This window comes from Xyrauchen texanus, chromosome 2 (assembly GCF_025860055.1).
Source record: "Xyrauchen texanus isolate HMW12.3.18 chromosome 2, RBS_HiC_50CHRs, whole genome shotgun sequence".
In the NCBI taxonomy this organism is placed as follows: Eukaryota; Metazoa; Chordata; class Actinopteri; order Cypriniformes; family Catostomidae; genus Xyrauchen; species Xyrauchen texanus.
Window position 1 is genome coordinate 62,139,728 of NC_068277.1, and position 24,279 is coordinate 62,164,006.

The 24,279-nt window shown below is 42.5% G+C and overlaps 1 protein-coding gene across 1 annotated transcript; it reads right to left on the reverse strand.

Annotated features, from left to right (window-relative positions):
• Positions 1-922: 922 nt before the first annotated feature.
• On the reverse strand, positions 923-11,927 carry LOC127655725 (E3 ubiquitin-protein ligase TRIM21-like). The gene is made up of 6 exons (XM_052143689.1): positions 11,373-11,927; positions 6,760-6,855; positions 4,999-5,232; positions 4,736-4,877; positions 4,429-4,455; positions 923-2,940 (listed from the first exon to the last, which is right to left on the reverse strand). The coding sequence occupies exons 1-6, from the start codon at positions 11,925-11,927 to the stop codon at positions 2,393-2,395; spliced, it is 1,602 nt and encodes a 533-aa protein (XP_051999649.1). The 3' UTR covers positions 923-2,392.
• Positions 11,928-24,279: the final 12,352 nt, after the last annotated feature.

Below are 24,279 nucleotides of genomic sequence, written 5' to 3' on the forward strand. Positions count from 1 at the left end.
TGACCCGCATTCTTGCCGGCCAAATATTATTTCCCCACTCATAAGGGCTCCCCGGGTCCCCCTTAATTCCCTGGGGCTCATACAGTGGATGCTTGGCGCGACGGCGTTGACAATGGGTTCCCGTGAGCGTAAGCTAGCTTACGCAATACGAGAGAACCTCTCGTAAGAGAACGTATCGGTTACCTAACGTAACCTCGGTTCTCTCTAGATGAGGGAACGAGTATTGCGTAGCCGGCAGTGCTCGCGCCATGAGCGACTTTTCGCTTCAGTCAATGAAAACCAGGGTTCCAGCCTACGAACTACGCTTATATGCACTCTAGTCACGCCCATTTTGGCGGGCTTTGTTGCAGTGAGCGCGCGGACGCCTCTCATTGGATGCGAGTTCGCCCAAGCTCGTCTATAGGCTGCAGCAGTTGCCGCAGAGCAACCTATGAGCTCGCTAGCTAGCCCGCTCAAGGTCTGCAGCTGCCGCACTGCGTTGACAATGGATACAAAAATTAAGGATAATTTTTTGGCTTCAATATCTCAGAAAAGATGAATCTTTCCCGTAGCGTAAGCTAGCTTACGCAATACTCGTTCCCTCATCTAGAGAGAACCGAGGTTACGTTAGGTAACCGATACGTTTCATCGACTGTGCCAAGAGTGCAGAATTATTATGGACTATTTTATGTACAATTCTTCTCAAATACTTAATTGAAACATTCTTAACTCACCGTACAATCATTACTCAGGGATGACGAAGTAAAGAAAACTGTGTCATGTTGTTTTATTATTTTAAACAGGATGAAGAACAAGACAGTTCTACAATAAGTCACAAAAAAAACCATTACATTCTGAGCAAAGATTATACAGATTATTTGCAATGATAATGATCTGATTGCATTCATGTACTTACTTTTTATAATCTCCATACAAGATCCATCTAAAAATGTTCAAATAAAGAAATCCCATTTCCATCCCAGAGTCTGACTACAGAACATAACCGGTTTAACCATTGTAAACGTGAAGTTATAATCTTGTGGTTTGAGTACGATGATTGGGGAAGCGTCCGCTCGTGAGTCGTGACCAGTGTCCCACTGTCTACAACTGTATTATATTCACAATAGTGAATACAAAGACATTTGATAACACATGGTGACAGGCTGAGTTACCCCAAGTTAAACGGCTGATTTTTACTACTAAGTGCATCCAAGTTGGCCTAATTTATTTAGGAAAAGCTGCAGTCGTCCATAGACAGATCGGTGGGTGGATGTTTGGTTACGCTTATATTTGGTGCCGGATGTGACGACATAAGGAATGTGATAAAGGCCTATTATTGTGTAATATGTGTAAATATACATTTATGAGTAGTAGAATATTGGGCAAATAAAACAAGGAGGATACCGTTCTCATTAACATAAAACATTAATTAATGTCAAAACCTCTATGGCAATACCATGGTGCAGTGATGATATCAGATGGTATTACCATGGTACTATATGATTCCCATATTCATGTAATATGGTATTTACTGTGCATGGTACTCCAAGGTACTTTAAGTGTGGTCCATAAAAGAAAGAAAGAATAATATAATAAAAATATAAAATAAAATAAGACAATTATAAACACCCTGAGCCTTCATCGTCTCAACACAGCACAACAGTGCCAGCCTACATTTTCAGCCGTCTTGGTTCTGGAAGTATTTTTCCTATTCATTTTTTCCATAGGGATTTCATAAAATCCTCAAAAGAGATGTGTGCACCATGAGCCAAGGCAAACTGCTCTGAGGTGAATCACAACATCACAAACATTGCTTTGAGGCAAAAAAGTATTTGAAAGTCAGACAAAAAGACAAAGGCACAAGACTGTGCACTTAGCTTATATCATAAGGGAATGAACTACAATCCCATGAGGCATTGCAAAAGATATAATGAAATTAAAAATGATAAAAAACATTAAACTATTGATTTGAAGTTGTTGATTTTAAGCATATACACAATATATTTTATGTTTATTGCTAAATATATATATATATATATATATATATATAGAAAAATGTAGATAGCTTGAGATTGTAGGGTGGCGGACTCGATTGCGTCATTCACAGTATGTCATGGTCACTGCAGAGCTCTTTTGGCACACTTTGATTCCCTGATTGGTGGATCTCTGTTTAGGATTATGGGTATTGCAGTTCTTGACCAGGAATTCTGCTATTAAACACATTATTTAGGAAAATTACGTTGAAATATTAAAGACTGATGACTTCAACAAAAGCATAAACTGTATCATTGATTAACAACTTCAGAGCTCACAATATGTCTGCCTTTAAAGTTTTATAAGTTATCATGAAAAATGTATTTGCCTATTTAAAAAGTGAACCACACTGTTGCATTCTATATCATAAAATTATCCCCTATGCTTTAGACCACACGCCTCTCATGCAAATGTCAGTTTGATTGACAGAGCAAATGACCATTGGAGCTGAATTCTTCCCATTGCTGTTGTGATGAAGGTTAAAATATGGACGGATCGCTTCATTAAAGCTGCACTTAGTGAATGTGTAAATATGTGACGAAGCCTCCATATCATAGAAGGAGACCAGCGCCTCCTCACAGTCCACAAACACTCCCACCTTCTGGGGTTTGCTGGAGAGCTGCAGCTGCACTTGAGGATCTTCAAAAACTCCATAAATTCCTTGAGCACAGAGCACGATGGCCCAGTAAACTCGCTTAGCACCTTCTCTCACCACACCCAGTTCCCACCCCGTCTTCTGCCCCACCTCCACGATCCAGAACGCTCTTCCAGACCTGATCTGAGGAGTTCCTAGTATCTCCCCGACCCGAACAAACTGTGTGGGGCATCCCGGGATCTCTTGAGTTTCTCCAGCATCTCTCACAGTTTTGCCGTCTGGAGACACCTCCAAGCATGGATGTGCCGTTTCTGCATTCAGAAGCACGTCCACTGCAAACAGAGAAGGATATGGGTTATGAGCTGTTTGGTATAAGGCATATGGGCTATCATTTAAAAGCTTAGATGTGAACTTTTTAACCCTCATCACAACAGTGGGAATAATTTAGCTCCAATGGTCAGTTGCTCTGTCAATCAAACCAACATCTGTATTTGAGGCGTGTGGTTTAAAGCGTAAGAGCTAATTTTATGACATGGAGTGTTATACATGTGACATACAGTCTGGTTAATTTTTTTTTTAGAAACCATTAATAGAAATGAATATGTAGGCACAATTTTGGTTGTCTGCTAAACTAATTCCAAAGCATTAGCCTTTAGATCTCCTTAAACTCTATGGACCCACCAGCTGGTCCTTACTCACAAGTAAGGAGTAAATAAGTTTAAGCTTAAAGCGTCCCTGGATACATAAACATGCATATGGGCTATCATTTGAAAGCTTAGAATCTGAACTTTTCATAGAATTCCATCAACTTTGCATTAAATAACATTTACATAAAACAACAAAATAAGAGCTGAAAATATCTGAACAGAAAAAAAGTGTCTTTTACATAGCACTCACATGGATCAATCATGGAGAAAGCTCTCATTCTCAAGAATGTGACTGTATAGTTTATTTTTTTGAATTCCACTCTGGTATTTTGTCTTAATACCACAGTTCAAAACAATTAAAAAAAATCATAAAGTTAAATATTATTTATGTAAAACATCAAATATATATATATATATATATATATATATATATATATATATATATATATATATATATATATATATATATATATATTAGCCGATCAATGCAGCTGTAATAATTAAGTAGCCAAAACTTTTTATCTCCTTTTACTTTAGGCAGTTTTCTACAATGTGAGACATTTACTTGTCTGCAAGCTTGCAAGTTATATCTAAGATGTCCAGAACAAAATATGCAGTCCAGCAGGAAAACCATGCTAAACAAATAATTGCAAAATTATGTTATTGACTAATGTTGATAGATAATCGCAAAGTGGAGAAATTCAGCTTTCTAATGACACTTAGATTCATTTTATAGTCCACTCAAAGGCCGAGATATGCTATGAAACAAAGGGGATGGTGCATGAACTGAAAATTAGATTGAATGTCTATGGACGAGCAAATCTGTGAGAGCCGAGATGCGTTAGAGTGCCACCTACATTTCAGATTGGCATTTTGTGATGGAAGGTGATAGTACTTGCTGTTGTCTAGTGGAAAAATAAGATCTTTTAAAGGGTGATAAAGTGTACATATCCAGAATTACATGCTTACCAATTAAGGACAAAATATGTTTTTTATTATTCTATTCATCATAAGATTTTAAACATATACAATATTTATTATGAATAATTGGAGTCTTTGTTTTATTTGGGGGGTGTTCTAAAAAAGTTTAGAGGTTAAGGGGTTGATCATGAGAAACATCAGTTGTGCCCAAACATTTGACTGGTAGTGTGTATATGTTCTTCCTAAACTTACCTGAAAACTTATGAATTCTTTGAATTTCTGAAAGGAAAAAAAAGAGATATGGTCGTAAACAAATAATCTATACAGTCCTTTACATTTCAAAACAACAAAACGATGGTATAAGATGTTACTTTAGTAACTATGGTACTTTGCTGAACACCATGACATTGATTACAGTATTCATGGGTACATTCACTTTAATGGTACTGTTTTGTACTTCATTTATGTACTTTTGTATTGTACTTGGTATTCTTGTTAAGGGTAGTCAATAAACAATTAAATACATCAAAACTCTGAGACATCAAACATGATCTCTCACCAACAGTGCAAAGTTCCTCGAGACTTGACTCAATCTGAGCCAACACAGCTGCTTTTAAAATTCTCATTGTGCCGAAGTTTAGCTCAGTGTCAATGGAAACCGCCCAGTCGTCTTTCAATTCAGCAGGCACACACAGGTAATTCTAAGAGAGGGACGAAACATAGCACTGTTACATAAAGGAATAGTTCAGAGGAATTTGAATTGCTTTAAAATGTAAAGTAGTGTTATCATTTTTTACTTATTTACTCTGATTGCTTGCTGACCTGGAGGTAGAGGATGTCATCTTCCTCATTCTTTGTGGCATTCAAAGAATTGATGATCTCCTTATATTTAATGATCTCTTTTCGTATATGCTGTGTCTTCTCCTCCATCTCCTTCTCCAAACACCTCCTTCCAATCTCCAGAGGAGCCAGCAGCGCCCCCTCTGCCCTCCTCACGGTCTCCATCACTGCAGCAAACACTTGCTTTATCTCCTGCTGCTCTCTCTCTATCACAGCCTGTGTTGGATGATTTTTATGTTTATGCATTTCTTTGTATAAACTTGTCTCTTCACATTGTTTGCTTTATTCTTCACTCTCTGTGTGTGTGGTCCATCATGTGGCTACAGTCAAAGCCCTTCGCAAGCTTTTGACTTAAATGCCATTGTGATGAATGGGGACGCTAGTGGCCTGCTCTCTCCGTGTACTTTAGACCTCCGTGGGTCCCTACCCTGTCCTGATTGTGCAGGATCTAGGTGTGTCCAGTTTATTCATTAGTATTTTCACAGAATTTGTTCTGCCGAGTTTGCATCTTGTCTTTGTCCAATGTTGTTTGCTGTATGTCATTGACATTGTCCTATATGTGGAAGTTATGTTTGTCATTGTGTGGATGATAAAAAACAGGATACTGGAAATATTGGTCTTCGTTGTCAGACTTTACAAACTATACTGCACTTGTATTCTCTTTATCCATTCACTGTAGAAGCCTATGGCTATGTTCGGAATTACAGTGCAAATGTGCCCACCAACATTTACATCCTTAAATTTTTTTCCATTAAGATTTCATTAAAGTCTTTATAAAAGAGTTCTAAGCCATGAACTAAACAAACCAGCAAAATTACAAACATTGATTTCAAGAGAAAAAAGAATGTGTACTTAACATATTTCATCAGGGAATATACAACAATCCCATGAAGCATTGCGAATTAGGTCGTGAATTAAAAACAATGGGAAAAAATACAACTATTGATTTAAACTTGCTGATTATAGGTATAGAAACAATATATTTGAATTATATCACAAAATATTTAGATAAAAATATACCAGTACTTTGAGAGTGTTGGGAGACATACTAAATTGAGTCACAGAAGTGGGCAGTCACTGCAAAGCTCTTTTGATGCACTTTGTTTGCTGCGATTCACTGATTGGTGGATCTCTCTTCAGAATTATGGGCAGTGTAGTTCTTCACCAGGAATTCCACTATTAAACACGATATCCCAAAAATGAAGTTGAAATAATGCAGACTGATGCTTCAACAGAGCCATATAATGTACCATTGATAAACAGTCTCGGAGCTCACGATGGGTCTGTCTTTTGTGTTTATAAAGTAATCGTTAAAAATCGAATCGCCTATGTAGAAAATGAATGGGATTTTACTTCTAGAACCTGACTATTGCACTCTTTACTCGCATATTTCTTGCTCTATACTGCGCGCTGCACTTCTGTCTAATAGTAGTATGCTCCATTGTTGTCAAATTTCCTCATTACGAGCATGTATAATTTAGCAAGTTAGCAGAATTCATCCAGTTATTATGATTATGATATCATTGGCATTCCAATTAAATAATGATACAAAACAAAGATGTTTAAATCTGTGGCTGATATTTATTTCAGTTCATTCATCACACTCGAAATGGAAGGATAATTTAAACACTAATATACTGCAGCAATAGTAGAGCAGTTTGGTAATATGCAATTCTGAACTTAGCTTGTAACACTTGATTCCTATAATAAACAGACTTGTATATGTCAGAAAAATAGGTGAACCTGGCAGTTTGTGGCTGTTTCCTGAAGTTCCTTAAGTTTGTCTTGCCTCTGACCGATCATCTTTTCCAATTGTTCAATGGTATTTTGCTGTACTGCCTATAGAAACACACAAACACATGCATACAGTACACAATTACAAACACACAAGCTTTCTGAGTACAATTCATTCGAAACAATATCTAAACATCCTCCATGTGTCTTCAAACCATCTGTTTTGGCAAAGTGATTGAAATTAGTATAATATTTTTTACTTTTTATGTTTTTTGTGGAACATAAAAAGATACAGAATTATTTAGAAAATTAGCTTATTCTACCTAAAGTCATTGACATATTTCACCATTCACTTATTTCCTTTTGTGTTCCACAGAAAAAGTCATATGGGTTGGAAACAACATGAGGTTGAGTTAATGATGATATAATTAAAACTTGCATTACAACAAGAATAGAAAAAAGCAAGAAGAAAGTAAATTCTTGTAAAAAAAACTTAAATTATTAATTTAATATATAGGCCTACATAACCTATTCCCTGAAAACATCTCGGGTTACGTATGTAACCCTTGTTCCCTGAAAATAGCGGAACGAGATGCTGCGCTTTGCTAAGCGCTTTTGGGAACAATCCTAGTTGTGAACGAGCTGTGAATATGTGTGTAACACGTCAATGAACATTGACCAGAATTTATAGCCTTGGCTTATGTAATCATTAGATGCACCTGTGGCCAGGCTATAAATGGATGCGTCACCAGGTGTCGTCAGATACTTCTTTCTGAAGAGCAGTCCTGGGGCATCCCAGTGCGGCAAAACAGCGCAGCATCTCGTTCCGCGTTTTTCAGGGAACAAGGGTTACATACGTAACCTGAGACTTTCCCTTTACAAAAAGCTTCACTATGATGCTGCGCTTTGCTAAGCGCTTTTGGGACCGCAATACCCACGCCGCCGCACTGGGGCTGTCCGGACTCCTACGGTTGTGAAGTGTGCTCACAAGAATGCGAGAGGTCTCAGACATGAGCTTGAGATGTCGACTAAAGGGCGTAAGAGCCCGGAGTAGCATAAACATCTAAACCATAAAATTTGATGAATGTGTGTGGAGAGGACCAGCCTGCCGCATCACAAACTTGTTCAGACATGAGCTTGAGATGTCGACTCAAGGGCATAAGAGCCCGGAGTGGCAAAAACATCCAAACTATAAAAGTCTAATGAATGTGTGCAGAGAGGACCAACCTGCCGCACTAATGTCCCTCACCCAAAGTGACATAGTCTGCCAGGAGGTAACCGCCACCTGGTCATGGCTTCCAAGTGAAGAATTGCTGCCCTGACTCTACGCCACTAGCAAATGCGGTGGACATAATTCTGAAGGGTACAGACTGGACAAAGTCTGAGAATTCTTAGCTGCTCCAGCGTTACAAACGGCAGGGAGCAGAAGGCTTAGAGAATAAATGGCCAAGGGTCGTGAAAGGCACCTTGGGCAGATAGTCAGGGTGAGGGTGCAAAGAATGCTTTTGGTCATACCTGGGGCAACTCAAAACAGGCCGGCAAAAGAGACAGAGCCTGTAGGTACCCAAGTCTCCTTAGAGACGTAATTGCCATAAGAAAAACCATCTTGAGAGTCAGAAGTCTACCAAACGCTGACTCTAGAGGTTTAAAAGGGGGGTCTTACCCTATATGAAGAGGTCCTAGCAAGGATGCCTCTTAGAGGGCACCCCGCACACCAAGGCGTGGCAAACCGAAGTGGAAGCCACATAGAACCTGGCAGTGGCAAGGCAAGTGCCCGCTGACAGTTCTTTCTACAGAAAATTCAGAATGCAGATGCCCCGGAGTTGTAAAGGAGCCAGCGCTACATCATGCATTTGTGAATGTGCGGGTAAAAAGGGCTAGGCCAAATGGAAGAACCTGACACTGGAAGACTTTGCCCTCGAAAGCAAACCTCAGGAACTTCCTGTGTTGTGGCAAAACTTCTAAATTAAGTAAAGAAGTGCGTCATAAGATCAATGGCGACCAGCCAAACGAGACGTAGGGCTTGAGACACGATCGTCTTGATAGGCAGCATCTAGGACTTGAACACCCAGACTGGGCAGTTCAAGCTTTACGATCTAAGCCAGACACCACCCCTCACCCTCCATGGGAACCAGGAAGTACTTAGTGTAATAACCTAACTCTCTCTCTCTGGAAGGGGAACACATTCCATGGCCCCTTTAACCAGGAGATTTGCTTTTCACAGTAGAAATAAAAAAGAAATCTGGTTTACGGTAGTGAGAACCACGCCGTTGGAACACGGAAGGCAGCAGTGAATTAAATCCTGACGCCCTTTCCTACTGTTTTTAAGACCCACAGAAAAAGTATATATCTGGCAGAAGTTTCTAGGCTGGCAGGATCTCTGAGATGGGTATTAGATTTTAACACTTCCTGTTGAGGGGTTGTCAAGTGTTTCATGTCCTGAATAAATGCAGAGAACAGTGAAAACACCCAACTTTTGATGGGAGCCTCTGCCACCCGAAACACCAAGAGGTGGCGGGAATGGAGAGGCTTCGAGGGGGTACCGGGAGGGGTGAAATGAAGCCCATTCTGAGGGGAGCTACCCCTTAAATCTAGGTGCAAGACCATCAGGGTTTTATCTTTTAGGAAAATATGGTCCTGAGGTCTTGCTTCGGGGGCTGCCGAGGCCGACGAGACTGTCCCGAATCCCTGGGAGGAGGAGCACGACTTGCAACGCTTTGCTTTTGAGCCTCCCTTCTAACAGGACCGAGGCGGGTCTGGGGGGCCGAAGGACCTGCCCCCTGAGTGTGGCGAGGCAGGAACTTCCCGAAGGCTTCCTCATGGCTTTTCGCCTCCTGGAACCTGAGATAACCGTGGTCATGGCGTCTCTGAATAGGCCAGTGGGTGAAACCGGGGCATCAAGGAGGAAAATTTGTCCTTGTCCTTGATGCCTGAAAGGTTGAGCCAAAGGTGCCTCTCCGCGGTGACCAAGGCAGACATAGACCGGCCAATAGCACAGGCTCTTTGCTTGGTCGTGCGTAGAGAAAGAACCGTGGCTTGGCGAAACTCAGAGACGGCTTGTTCGTCGAGCGCAGCACCCACACTCAGGTCATCCAGCAGGTCAGCCTGGTAAGCCTGTAATACAGCCATAGTGTGCAGAGCAGCACCAGCCTGACCTGCTGCTTGATAAGCCCTTCCCACTAAAGTGGAGGTTGTCCTACAAGGCTTTGAGGGGAGAGAGGGATTTTTGAGTGACGATGCCGAGCCCGGCGAGAGATAGCCCGCAAGCGTCTCTTCGACCGGCGGCATCACTGAATATCCCCGTGCCTCAGCACCCACGATAGTCTAATATAATGACGTTGAGGGTACGTGAACACGGGAAGAATAGGGGTTCCTCCATGAGTGAGAAAGCTCTTCATGGAGGTTATCAAAGAAGGGAAGGGACTGATGAGGCATTCCCTTCCCCAGATTGCTAGATAAATATCTATCCCCTAATTTGGAGGGTTTGGGAGTCTCTTTTTGGCATGGCCTGTCCAACTGGAGTCTGGCAACCGCACGAGTAACCACATCGAGCAATTCCTCCGCTGATTTTTTATCGCGGCCGGAAAGCTCGGAGGCGGGAAGAGAATCGCGGTCCCCCTCATGAACCGAAGAGACGTCAGAACGCACTTCGAGATCATGTGAAGGACCAGCTGGGTTTGGGGAGAGAGTGAGAGAAAGGGACAAACCTATCTCTTGCTCCTCAGCCAAATCCATGCGAGAGCCCCACGAACTAAGTGTGGATGCTGACTCCCGGAAGCAAGCGAGGCGAGCGTAAAGCACTTTGCCAGAGAGCAAATCGCTGTGCTCGCACCCACCCTGCTGCAACGCGAGGGCAGCGTGCACTTCCCCCAATCAAACAGAGCAAAACTGATGCATGTCCTCTTCGGCTATAGAGCGAGAACAGGGGAACACGCATCGTTTGCCCCGGCTTTCAGTCATTCTCTCTTTTAAAAATACATATATTATTTTCTTAGAAAGAAGAGGAAAGGAGAAAAGGTTCACTGCACACTGCCTAACAAATTCTAACTCCTAACAGAGGAAAGAACGTTTTGACAGGGTTGTAAAACACACACACACAGAATCGCTCTGAAAAAAGAGGATCTGATGACACCTGGTGACGTATCCATTTATAGCCTGGCCACAGGTGCATCTAATGATTACATCAGCCGAGGCTATAAATTCCAGTCAATGTTAATTGACATGTTACACACATATTCACAGCTTGGTCACAACTAGCATTGTTCCCAAAAGCGCTTAGCAAAGCACAGCATCATAGTGAAGCTTTTTGTAAAGGGAACAAGTCTTGTTATATTACAAAATGTCACTTTTAATGGAAATGTATCTGGTTTTAATGATGTTTTGATATTTCTACTAGAAAACAATGCAAGTATGCTATATATATATATATATATATATATATATATATATATATATATATATATAAAATGGACTATGTGTTTTATGTGATTAGAAATATGGGTAAAAATGCCCATGAAAATCTATTCCAGGGAGCAAATATAAACAATTTAATTAATATATTAATAATAAAAATGTGAGTTGTTACATCTGTATTAATTTGTCTGTTAGCTTTCTGTTCACACCTGTCTCCTCTCTCTCTCTGTCTCCACTGATGTCACGTCTCCGGCTGTCTTCACACATAAAGCACAGATGCAGCGCTCGTCCTGTCGGCAGTAGAGCTCCAGCGGTCTGCCGTGTACACTGCACGCCCGCTGATCCAGCCTCTCCACCGGACTCACCAATTTATGGCCCTTGAGTCTCGCTGTGGACTGATGCTGCTTCAGATGGTGCTCGCAGTACGACATCTGACAGATCAAGCAGGACTTGACCGCTCTGAATGTGAGGCTTTCATCGCAGAGGTCGCACGGAACCTCACCTCTTTCTCCGGTGAAGAGGCTCAGGATGGATAATTGAGTTTGGTGAAACTCCCGCAGAAGCGCTTCGAGCGCAGCGTTCACGCTGGGTTTGGTAGAAATGGGCTCCTGACACAGCGCACACTGCGTGTCGGACAAGCTGATGTGCTGGTCCAGACAGCGCTTGCAGAAGGTGTGTCCACAACTGGTAGAGACAGGTTCGGCTAACAGGTTTTTACAGATGGGACAGTGCAGGTGGCGACAGATATCTACGGCTGTAGCCATTACGATTGTGTCAAATCTGAGAGTGGACAGAACAGCAAAAATAAATCTTTTTAAAACATTTGTAGACAAACTTTTGGTTGGCTTTTAAAAGCCTGTTGTGAAAGTTTAAGATAGATAGATAGACAGATAGAACAGAAAGATAGATAGGAAGAACAGATAGACAGACAGACAAGACAGACAGACAGAAAGATAGATAGGAAGAACAGATAGACAGACAGACAGACAGACAGATAGATAGACAGAGACAGAAAGATAGATAGATAGATAGATAGATAGATAGATAGATAGATAGATAGATAGATAGATAGATAGGAAGAACAGATAGATAGACAGACAGACAGACAGACAGAGTAACGTGTGTAGGTGAAGGCAGACGAGGGGCGAGGATCTACTTGCAGTCGTTTATTGAAAAAACTTGAAAACAGACAAAACAGGAACAAAGGAAAGATCCACAATGGGAAAATAAAACAAAAACACGGAAGACATTCAATGGGTTCACAGGCAGGATCACATTACGGAGAGCACGGATAATATAAACAAACAAGCATGCACAAACATCAACGATCGACAGGGGAATGGAGAAACAGCAGGGTTTAAATACACAGGAGACATGATGATGACAAAGGATGATCTGGTGAGAACAATGACACAGGGCTGGCAGTGATGAGGGCCGGGAATCATGGGAAGTGTAGTTTTTTTTACAAAGGGAATAGGAGTTTGAGACAAAGACTAGTGAAACACAGGGCAGACAACAAGGGAATTGTGACAGACAGACAGACAGACAGACAGACAGACAGACAGACAGACAGACAGACAGACAGATAGACAGATAGATAGATAGATAGATAGATAGATAGATAGATAGATAGATAGATAGATAGATAGATAGATCTGCGGTTTGAATTGTGGAATATTGGATTTGGTGTTCTGAATTTCTTCTTCATCTTGAAAACGTGAAGCTGTATTTTTTAAAATGGGATATTTACAGTGTAAGAATTCAGAACCAAAAATGTGCTGTTTGAAAATACATATTTATAAAATTGTGCCATAAAAAAAACAATTCAATTTGGTTAAATATGAAATGTCCAGGATTGGAGTTTAAAAAATTCAAATTCAAACCTATTTAAAATACACTTATAATTCAAATTCAAAAGTCTATAATTCAAATTTACACAATTCAAATTCAAATAGTTTTGTCATATTTCTGGCTCCATACTTGCCTTTACTCTTAATTTGCCCTTTTGAATAAAAAAAAGTTACTTTTTAATTCGTGCAGAACTGTTGAGGTTTTTTTTTTTCGGCATTGAGAGGTGTCCAATATGTTCCAGTCAGGATATAAACATGAGCGTTCCTGAATACGTTTTGTTGTGAAGCAGATTTATAAGTTAATTATCAGTAGTAAATCATAATTTTATGTTAATGTCAACCTTATGTGAAAATGCTGCCTGAGATTTTGCTTTTGCTTGGCTGTTCGCTTGAGTCAGAAGACCAAGTGTGAGCACAGTGCATTGTGTGTATATGCGCACAATAGATAGATAATCTCTATCTAATCTGTAGTATTTTCATTATTTCAGATGGCAAAGGCTTTGAAGAAGGTACTAGAGTGAAAGAAATGTACTAAAGTATTGCCATTGAAAGTGATACTTATTAAAGTTCAGCACTATTTTACATTGAGGGAAAAGTTTTCATTTATTTAATACATTTTAAAAACTACTGCCTGCCTGTTTTCCCACCTTAGTTATTTGTGTCTATAAAACACACTATTGATCGGCCTCTAGTATGAATGATGAAGCATTCAGGCCACTAGGTGTCAGTGTAAGACGTACTTTGACATATTTAAAAAAAAAAGTGTCCCTTTAAAGATCTTGTGTGGGTTTATTTACATTTGAATTTTTGACAGTTGGAGTTTGTATAGTCTTGGACCATCTTTGAAAGCCTGTGGGATTTTTTTTGTTTTTGATTGTCCACTGTTGAAAAACCATAAGTCTGATCAGTTAGAAAATATATAATCAACCTAAAATAAAATAGAAGATCAATAGAAGACCGAAGCGTCACAAACTGGCCTCTTGGCACAATTAAAAAAAATATATATTTCATAGCTGTATGTTTTTATTGTTGCAGAAAAGTGTGGGATATGTCAATGATTAGAAACAACATTGATTTTGATGCATTATAATTTTTTTGCAGTGTCAGATTTAAAAAAACAAAACAATTATGAACCTGTTGAGCGTTAACCTGATGTGGGAGGTTATGAGGTTTTCACTCAATACGTGTCTCATAAACTGTAAATGCGAGCTCGTTGGCAAGACACCTGGATCATTTCACGAACGCTCATGCAGCATTATCGATGTAATGTAATCGGTTCTGAATAGTTTTAGTTATCGTATCTGTTAATGTAGCAGATACTGTTCAGATTATCATAATGTGTTGGGAAACATCCATATTCTGTGGGATTTTTATGTTCCTGCCCTTTTAAAGGCTAGATATGTTCCGGATCCCTCCTTCAATCTAAGTTTAAGGGATTATTGTGCTTGTTTAATCAATTTATTAAGATCATAAGTCTTGTTGCTTTGAAACGTACTAGCGCACCTCTCGTTCAGGGGCGAAAATTTCATCAAAATGTTGGGGGGGACAATAAACATAACAATTCTCAAGAGCAATTTTTGAAGGGGACACCAAGGTTATTTTTGTTGTTGCCCCATTTGCATTTGTATTATTTTATTTCTTAAACAATTATTTTAAGACTATATCATTATATTATTTACAATACACATATTTTAATGATATTTTGGGGGGGACAACCCTCAGATAGGGGGTCCTGACCCCCCAACCCCCGCGATTTCTGCCTATGCTCTCGTTAACAAGTTGCACGATTTGAGGTATCATTCATATCCGTAGCGCAAACAGTGCAGAATAGATTACACACTGTAGTTAATATGTACAGTAGAGTTGTTTGTTCAAATCCTAGTAAAAAGATTGAATTCCGCAGAAATCAGGCTTACCTTGTCAAGGGCTTGAATTACTCTTCTGTTTCTCTGATCTGTCTCTCTATCTCCTTCGGTCTCCCTCTTTATGATTCGTTTAAGTTTCATTTCCTCACAGTTACTCTCCCACTTCTCAGTGTATTTACCTTTCATTTCTAACAATAGAAGGCCTTGCCTTAAGTTGACATTTACATACATTTGCAAACAAGTACTCTGGGTGTGTGAGTTATGCCAGCAGCACACTCTCTGACAGCTATTGCTATAGGTAAATACTACATCAAAGACAACTGCACCTGGTTATTACCGTACCGACATACGTCATGACATTATTTCATTTCACATAATTTTCCATGACTGTATTGTATCATTAAATAAAACGATGTTTTCAATGACTATTATTAAACAATTACAAAAGTACATAAAGTGGTCTTGGTCTGAAAGCTCCAAAATGTCAAAAAAGCACAATAAATGCATCATAAAAGTGGTCAATCTGACTAAATTGTCTCTAATATAGTGCCCGAGTCATCTGGACATTTTTGGTTCTTTCGTGGTGCATTTAGAATGAAAACAACATCAAGCATTTATATTTCTGTACATCATATCTGCATCTTGTCATTATCCATTGGATAAAACTGAAAATGGAACCAAATGTCATCATGAATGAGTGAGTGTTCCTCAGATCTTTATGGAGAAATGAAACTAAAAGCAGAATGTGTGTGAGACACATTGAAGTTATGAGCAGGACCACATGGATCTGCAGATCTGAAGAATGTGCATCACCAAAAACACAAGAAGAAAGTGAAAGTTAAAGTGGATATTGACTGAGCAGGGAGGATAATTAATTGTCATACACATCCAGGACGGCATGAGGGTGAGTAAATGATGAGTTTCAGTTTTGGGTGAATTATTCATTTAAGCGTGATGTAGCCCCTCTACCAACCAACTTTTCCAATGTCTGCTCTACCTCCTCTATTGTGCAGGACATGACGTGCCAAGTGATCCTACTTATTTAGCATTTTTCTTTTACATTCCTTGTATTGTTCAAACATGTTTTATGCACAACAATAACTCTCTGTCGGCATTCATGGAAATTTAGACCCTACACATAAACGTAATTTTTACTGTTGTAACCTCCATTCCCCAAGGGAAGTTAGGAGATGTTGACGAATGAAGTGACACAAGGGGTCTTCCTGGGATGCCAAACATACCTCTGAACCTGAGAAAAGGCCAATGTCAAGTTGGCAGACAGAAATGACATGCCGCGACCGGGCAAGCGGGATTGCCCAAGGGAAATGCGGGTCCAACGTAGTGGGTCTGGCCGCAAATTGCTCCACTGAATTCGCAGGCCAGAAGGCTAGGGAGGAGAACATCCAGGGAGTGACGCTTAGTGGCTAACCTTGGATAGAAGGCACACTGGATCAACTTGGTGAAGGGTGCTGTGTGCAAGCAGAACACCCGGTCATTTGTGCTTTTTACCGAGTTCTACCGGCTCAAACCTGACAAAACATGGGACGAGACCGACTCAACCCTTAGATTGTAAAATCTGGCAAAGGTATTGGGTGTTGCCCAGCCCGCTGCTGTACAGATGTCTGCTAAGGGGTGCCATGGGCCAGTGCCCACGAGGATGCCAACTTCTTATAGAGTGTGCTCGAACCCGCAAGCATCAACAACCCAGTGAGCTAACCTCTGTTTGGAGATGGCGTTCTCTTTCCGCCATCCGCCGAAGCAGACAAAGAGCTGCTCAGAACATCTAGAGCTCTGCGTGCGGTCCAAATAGATACGCAAAGCACATACCGGACACATCAATGAGAAGGCTGGGTCTGCCTCCTCCCGGGAAAGCTTGCTTGCGGGCTCATGACCTGGTCCCTGAAGGGGGTCGTATGAACCTTGGGCACGTAGCCGGTGGATCAAGTGGCTCGAAGGGGGGTCTCTGAAGGCCCGAGAGGACCAGGAGGGGAACGGGCTAGGCCGGGGAGGGTTCAGTCTCCAGGCGCCTTTCAGGAACCTGATAATCAAGTCATGCTTACCTAGGGATTTTCCATCTACTGCGTCATGGTGGTCTGCGATAGCAGCTACGTACATACACCTTCAAAGTGGAGGGGGACAGCCTCCCCTCCAGCCTCTCCTGCAGGAATTAAAGCACTGACTGAACTGCACACCTCTGTGGGTTTTCGGCTCGAGAAGAACACCAATTTGCGAACAAGTGCCACTTTAGTACATAAAGTTGCCTGGTGGAGGGAGCTCTGGCTTGGTTGATCTTGTGTCTACGACTGCAGGTGGTAGATCCACTAGATGGTGCCCCATACCTGAGAAAGAAGGTCCTTCCTCAGGGGAATTTTCCAGGGAGATGCTGTCGCAAGGAGCGTAAGATCCGAGAACCAGGCCTGGGTGGGCCAGTAAGGGGCCACCAGGATGACCTGTTCCTTGTCCTCCCTGATCTTGCACAGCACCGGTGCAAGAAGGCTCACTGGGGGAAATACGTACTTGCGCAGCACCCGGGGGCAGCTGTGTGCCAGTGCGTCTGTCCCGAGAGGAGCTCCTGTCAGGGAGTACCAGAGCGGGCAGTAGGAGTTGTCTTGGGAGTCGAAGAGATCTATCTGTGCCTTGCCAAATTGGTCCCATATCAGCTGGACCACCTGGGGGTGGAGCCTCCACTCTCCGCTGGGCAAAACCTGCCGCGACAGTGCATCCGCCGTCGTGTTGTGGTTGCCAGGGATGTGAGTGGCGCGCAGCGGCCTGAGTCACGGCTGACTCCAAAGGAGGAGATGGTGGGCGAGTTGTGACATATGACGAGAGCGCACGCCGCCTTGCCGATTTATGAACGCTACTGTCGCGGTGCTGTCTGAGCGGATCGAGATGTGCTTGTCCCGGATTAGTGGGAGAAACCTCTGTAGGGCAAGAGATACAGCCAACAACTCTAGGCAGATGATGTGCCAACGCTGCCGGGTCGTGTCCAGGGGCCATGTTCTCACACTGTGAACATGAACCATTCATAAAACGCTGCCTGCGTGTGATCGCAGCCCAGGGACGCGAGGCAGCTTTTATGACCGTCAGAAGTGGAGAGAAATCAACCGCATCCAGGAACTACAAAGAGGCGGAAAGACATCTTTAAAAAGATGCGTCCTGAATAGGACTTTCAACGCCTGCTGTGTATTGCTCTTTTATGAGTGGGAACTCAAACTCTTTTAGAGGAAATAAACTCTTTTTAGGAGGAGAAACACTCTTTCAGGCAATGAAAGCTCTGTCGAAGCGCCCAGGGGCGTGGACTGCACAGTGTGCAGAACGAGAGAACGCCAGCTGGAAACGTGCCGTAGATCCAACAGCAGTGCTTATCGCCAGTAGAGGTGAGTGAAACAGTGGTGAACTCAGCTTGCTGTTGCACAACCGTTCGGCTCCAAAGAAAAATTCTGACTGGCACTTGCTGCCCCGCCTCCCTTTATACCCTTTGTCCGGGGCGGGGCATGCAAATTCTGTCTGCCAACTTGATATTGGCCTTTTCTCAGGTTCAGAGGTACGTTTGGCATCCCAGGAAGACCCCTTGTGTCACTTCATTCGACACAACGTCGAGTGAGTGACAGAAGGGGAACTGATTTTAATGTATTTGTTTCATACATTATGATTTAAAATGGTGATCAGTGTTTGAAAATAACTTTTTAATCTTTTAATTTCTGTTATCATGTCGCCCTTTTATTTTTTGGGAATCAGTTTTATGTAGTGTTTACAGTATCATAGATAAGTATTTAAAAATTTGGCAGTCAAAAACACCTATCAAATACCTATATTTGTTATTCTTTCTGGCAAACAGCCATAAAAGGGAATGTACGGTATGTGCACAGTGTTCATTATAATGGGGCACAATTTTTGCAACTCAGTAATCAATACTCAACACTCTTGAGTACTTTTACATGAGCTACTCTTTTACTCATAGTTTTTAGGACAGCTACTTTTACTCTACTCACACTACATTTTTTGGGAAGTAACAGTACTTCTACATGCGTATTATTTTTTTAGTACTCTTTCCACCCCTGCGTCTAGGTTTGTCATTAATCTGACAAAGGCAGACCTCCGAAACATTTGTATTATTTTGATCTCTTGTATGACCACATTTTTGCATTTTCATATTGTCATTACTTAGTGAAATTACTCCAGGTGCTGTTTTTATGTCATTACTTCAGAAAAGCACTGCTCCCTCTTTGAGTGCTATGACTGAAAGGGTGAGCACTGTCTGTGACTGCTTGTGTACTTAAGCTTTCTGCGCATAAGATGTGCGGAACAAATTTTCATTTTTATTTATTTTTATGTTTTATTTCCATTTTGAAGATTATGAGATGCTTTAATATTCATGTTGTCTGAATTATAACATCACTAGTAAAAAGTCATGCATTGTGAACATTAACTCAGTTACCGGCCATGGCAAATTTTATGCTTTCATACTATTTTATTTTACTTCCTCTCTGAAACAATCGGTGTCTGGGTATTTCTACTTTAAAACAGCCCATGTAAAGAGTTATCACTCCTTTTTATCAGTTTCATTGAACTGAAAACTGTTTGGAAGAATAATGTAATTTATGAGAATGCTGCAAAAGATGTCCGATCATCTCATGAGGTGACAAGAGCGGTTCACTCTTACACATTGTGAACGCAACTCTGCAGGTTCAGTAATATATACAGGTATATCAAGTCAAGTGGTTTTTATTGTCGTTTCAACCATATACAGTTAGTACAGTACACAGCAAAACGAGACAACGTTCCTCCAGGACCATGGTGCTACATAAAAACAACAAAGGACCAACACAGCACCACATGAGACAACACAACGAAATAAAATATCTATATAAAAAAACCTACATATACCTATATAAAGTGCACGTGCAAACATGTGCAAAAAGTACAGGACAGTACAACAAATTACTGACAATGAACAGGACAATAGACAGTGCAGCGCCGACCAGTACTCAGTAGTGCAAAAAGATGACAGTTTCTAAAAATGTAAACATAACATACTATGAGATAATGTTCTATGCACATAGCAGTTATTGAGGTAGCAGACAGTTATAAAGTGACAGTAATTAAAGTGCAACTCAGGACACGTGTGTGTCAAACCAGTCTCTGAGTATTGAGGAGTCTGATGGCTTGGGGAAGAAGCTGTTACACAGTCTGGCCGTGAGGGCCCGAATGCTTCGGTACCTCTTGCCAGACGGGAGGAGGGTAAAGAGTTTGTGTGAGGGGTGTGTGGGGTCGTCCACAATGCTGGTTGCTTTGCGGATACAGTGTTTTTTTGTAAATGTCTTTGATGGAGGGAAGAGAGACCCCAATGATCTTCTCAGCTGTCCTCACTATCCTCTGCAGGGCTTTGCGGTCCGAAACGGTGCAAGTCCCAAACCAGGCAGTGATGCAGCTGCTCAGGATGCTCTCAATAGTCCCTCTATAGAATGTAGTGAGGATGGGGGGTGGGAGATGTGCTTTCCTCAGCCTTCGAAGAAAGTAGAGACGCTGCTGGGCTTTCTTGGTGATAGAGCTGGTGTTGAGGGACCAGGTGAGGTTCTCCGCCAAGTGAACATCAAGGAATTTGGTGCTTTTGACGATCTCCACAGAGGAGCCGTCGATGTTCAGCGGAGTGTGTTCACCTTGTGCTCTCCTAAAGTCAACAACCATCTCTTTTGTTTTGTCGACATTCAGGGACAGGTTGTTGGCTCTACACCAGTTCGATCAGCAGCTGCACCTCCTCTCTGTATGCTGACTCGTTGTTCTTGCTGATGAGACCCACCACGGTCGGTGTCATCGGCGAACTTGATGATGTGATTCAAGCTGTGCATTGCTGCACAGTCGTGAGTCAGCAGAGTGAACAGCAGTGGACTGAGCACACAGCCCTGGGGGCCCCAGTGCTCAGTGTGGTGGTGGTGGAGATGCTGTTCCCGATCCGGACTGACTGAGGTCTCCCAGTCAGGAAGTCCAGGATCCAGTTGTAGAGGAGGTGTCCAGGCCCAGCAGGTTCAGCTTTCCAGTCAGGTGCTGGGGAATGATTGTGTTGAATGCTGAGCTGAAATCTATGAACAGCATTCGAACGTATGAGTCCTTATTGTCTAGGTGGGTGAGGGCCAGATGGAGGGTTGTGGTGATGGCATCGTCCGTTGAGCGGTTTGAACGATCACGCAAACTGCAGTGGGTCTAGTGAGGGGGCAGCTGGGTCTTAATCTGCCTCATGACGAGCCTCTCGAAGCACTTCATGATGATGGGTGTAAGTGCGACGGGACGGTAGTCGTTGAGGCAGGACACTGAAGACTTCTTTGGCATGGGGATGATGGTGGTGGCCTTGAAGCACGTTGGAACAACGGCACTGCTCAGAGAGATGTTGAAGATGTCGGTAAGAACATCTGCTAGCTGGTCTGCACATCCTCTGAGCACTCTGCCAGAAATGTTGTCTGGTCCAGCAGCCTTCCTCACATCTGCCGTGGTAAGACAGAGCACCTGGTCGTTGGGAGGAGGGGTGGACTTCCTCGCCATCACGTCGTTCTGCACTTCAAACCGAGCGTAGAAGTCGTTCAGCGCATCTGGAAGGGAGGCATCTTTGTCACGTTATCCTGTAGTTGGTGATGGCCTGGATGCCCTGCCACATGCGCCGCGTGTCACCGCTGTCCTGGAAGTGACTGTGGATTCTCTGGGCGTGTGCGCGCTTTGCCTCTCTGATTGCCCGTGACAGTTTGGCCCTAGCTGTTCTTAGGGCTGCCTTATCGCCTGCTCTGAAGGCGAGTCTCGGACCTCAGCAGCGTGCGCACCTCCGCAGTCATCCACGGCTTCTGGTTGGAGCGTGTGGTGATGGTCTTGGACAAAGTGACATCATCAATGCACTTGCTGATGTAGCTGGTCACTGATGCTGTGTATTCCTCCAAGTTGGTAGAATCGCCATATGTTGCAGCCTCCCTGAACATGTGCCAGTCAGTACACTCAAAACAGTCTTGAAGAGCAGAGATGGCTCCTGCTGGCCAGGTTTTCACCTGCTTCTGAAGCGGTTTTGTGCATCTGACAAGCGGTCTGTATGCTGGAATTAACATAACAGAGATGTGGTCTGAGTAGCGAGGTGGGGGCGGGCTCCACCGGTCACGCGCCTGGGATGTTTGTGTAAACAAGATCAAGCGTTAGCCCCTCTCGTTGCAAAGTCCACATACTGATGGAATTTAGGAGTCTTGAGATTTGCATGGTTGAAATCTCCGGCGACAATAAACAGTCCGTCGGGGTGAGCGTTCTGCAGTTCAGCTAATAGCCCCATACAGTTCACAGAGCTTCCTTAGCGTTAGCGCTGGGGAATGTAAACTCGGTTATGCAAACAGTGGTGAATTCCCGTGGTAGATAAAAAGGTCTGCATCTAACAGTCACAAGCTCCAACAGCGATGAACAGTAACTAGAGACTAGCATAGAGTTCTTGCACCATTCCGTGTTGATGTAAACACACAAGCCACCACCGCGAGTCTTACCACAGAGAGCTGTATTTCTGTCGGCACGTAAACGAGGCGAGCCCGTCTAGCTGAATGGCGGCATCCGAACTCTGTCGCTGAGCCACGTCTCCGTGAAAACAAAGACGCAGCAGTCTCTAAACTCACGCTGCGTAGCCTGCTGGAGTCGGATATAGTCCAGTTTATTGTCCAGGGAGCAAACATTTGAGAGCAGGATAGACGGGAGAGCCGGCCGGCTAGGGTTTGTTTTTAGCCGAGCATGGACCCCGCCCTCTTTCGCGCTTCTGCTTTCGCGACACCGCTTACGACGTCCTCTCCCCGGCCACCGGCATCAGGCGACGCCGAGGGCTGGAGGCCTGGTCTCCGCAGCAAGCCGAGTACGCGTAGCGCCTCCTGCAGGTCATCATGCAGCTTGGTTTTTGCATGAGTCTTATATTTCAGTAGTGTCTGGCGATGGTAGACACGAACACCGGTTGCTCCGATGTCCATGTGTTGCAAAAGTCGGGCTTTTTTAACAAACATAGCACCATTGTTGATCCGGAGTGGCCGCTGCGTGCTACCGCGCCGCCATCTTGGACCATCCATATATCTCTGTATTAAAGAAACAAAGAAGAAAGTGATTAAATCATAAAATAATAAAAGACACGTTCACCTTGAACCTAAAATTTAGCTCTATTTTCTTTTCTTTAGGCAGCATAAACTGTATTAACAAACCCAATACAAACACATTCAATAAGAACACACATTTGGCTGTTGGTGACGGTAAAGGTTTGTATTTGAGGTGGTTATTTTTTAATCACTTCATATTTGAATTGCTTTTTAATTTAGTTTAAAGTGCAGTTTGAATTTAGAAATGTATTTTTTTTAAGTTTTTCGTGTTTCAATAAATTTATACATTTTTTAAAGCAAAATCAATCAAGCAAAAATATTCACCAGCTAATCAGATATCACAATATTTTAAATGCGATTATTATTAAAATATTTTTTACATATCACCCAGCCCAAAAGGGAATTTTATTCACGAACAATTGTAAAAGTAATTTCCTTTTTCAACTCATTGTTAAAACGGTATTCGTGTATGTTAATAGATTGCAATACACATATATATATATATATATATATATGTGTTGAGCCCTGCAACATGGTCCCCACAGAGCATTGAGTCAGTCTAAGTAGATAAAAGAACTGTGGTGAATTCTCCAAGAAACTTGCAACATCCTATCTGCCAACAACCAAGAAAACCTGTGTCCAGGTGTATCTTGGAGAATTGGTGCTGTTTTGAAGGCAAAGGTGGCCACACTGAATATTAATTTAGCTTTGTATGATGATAATTGATGAATGTAAACTATTTATGTCATTATTTTTGAAGACATCCTCACTATACAACATTTATCCCAAGTGCCTAAAGATTTTGCACAGTACTGCATATACACTTTGGCAAACAAGGAGACAAGGAACACCTGGGATACAATTAGGGCAATGGACCGGAAGACAGACATATCAAAGTAATATACAAAACAAAGAGGCTCTTCAAACTTTCAAAATAAGTGTCCTTGGGGAAAATATAAGAATGATGTGACAGAACCCCCACCTTAAATAAAAATATAAATAAAAATGACAACTGTCCATGGCTGATCCGGTGATCAGGGAAGTGGCTTCAGGAAGGGAGTGAGGTCTGGCAACCAGGGAGGCAGTTTAAAGAAGGGGGCGGAGTCCGGAGCCAGGGAAGCGGCTCCAGGAAGGGAGCAGGGTCTGGAAGCCAGGGAGGCCGTTCCAAGAAGGGGGCGGAGTCCGTAGCCAGGGAAGCAGCTCCAGAAATGGAGAGGGATCCAGAGGCCTTGGAGGCATGGGCTGTGGAACAGGGCCCGACAAGGCAGAGTGGCATGTAGGAATATCAGGGCGCGGGGCCGCTGGACA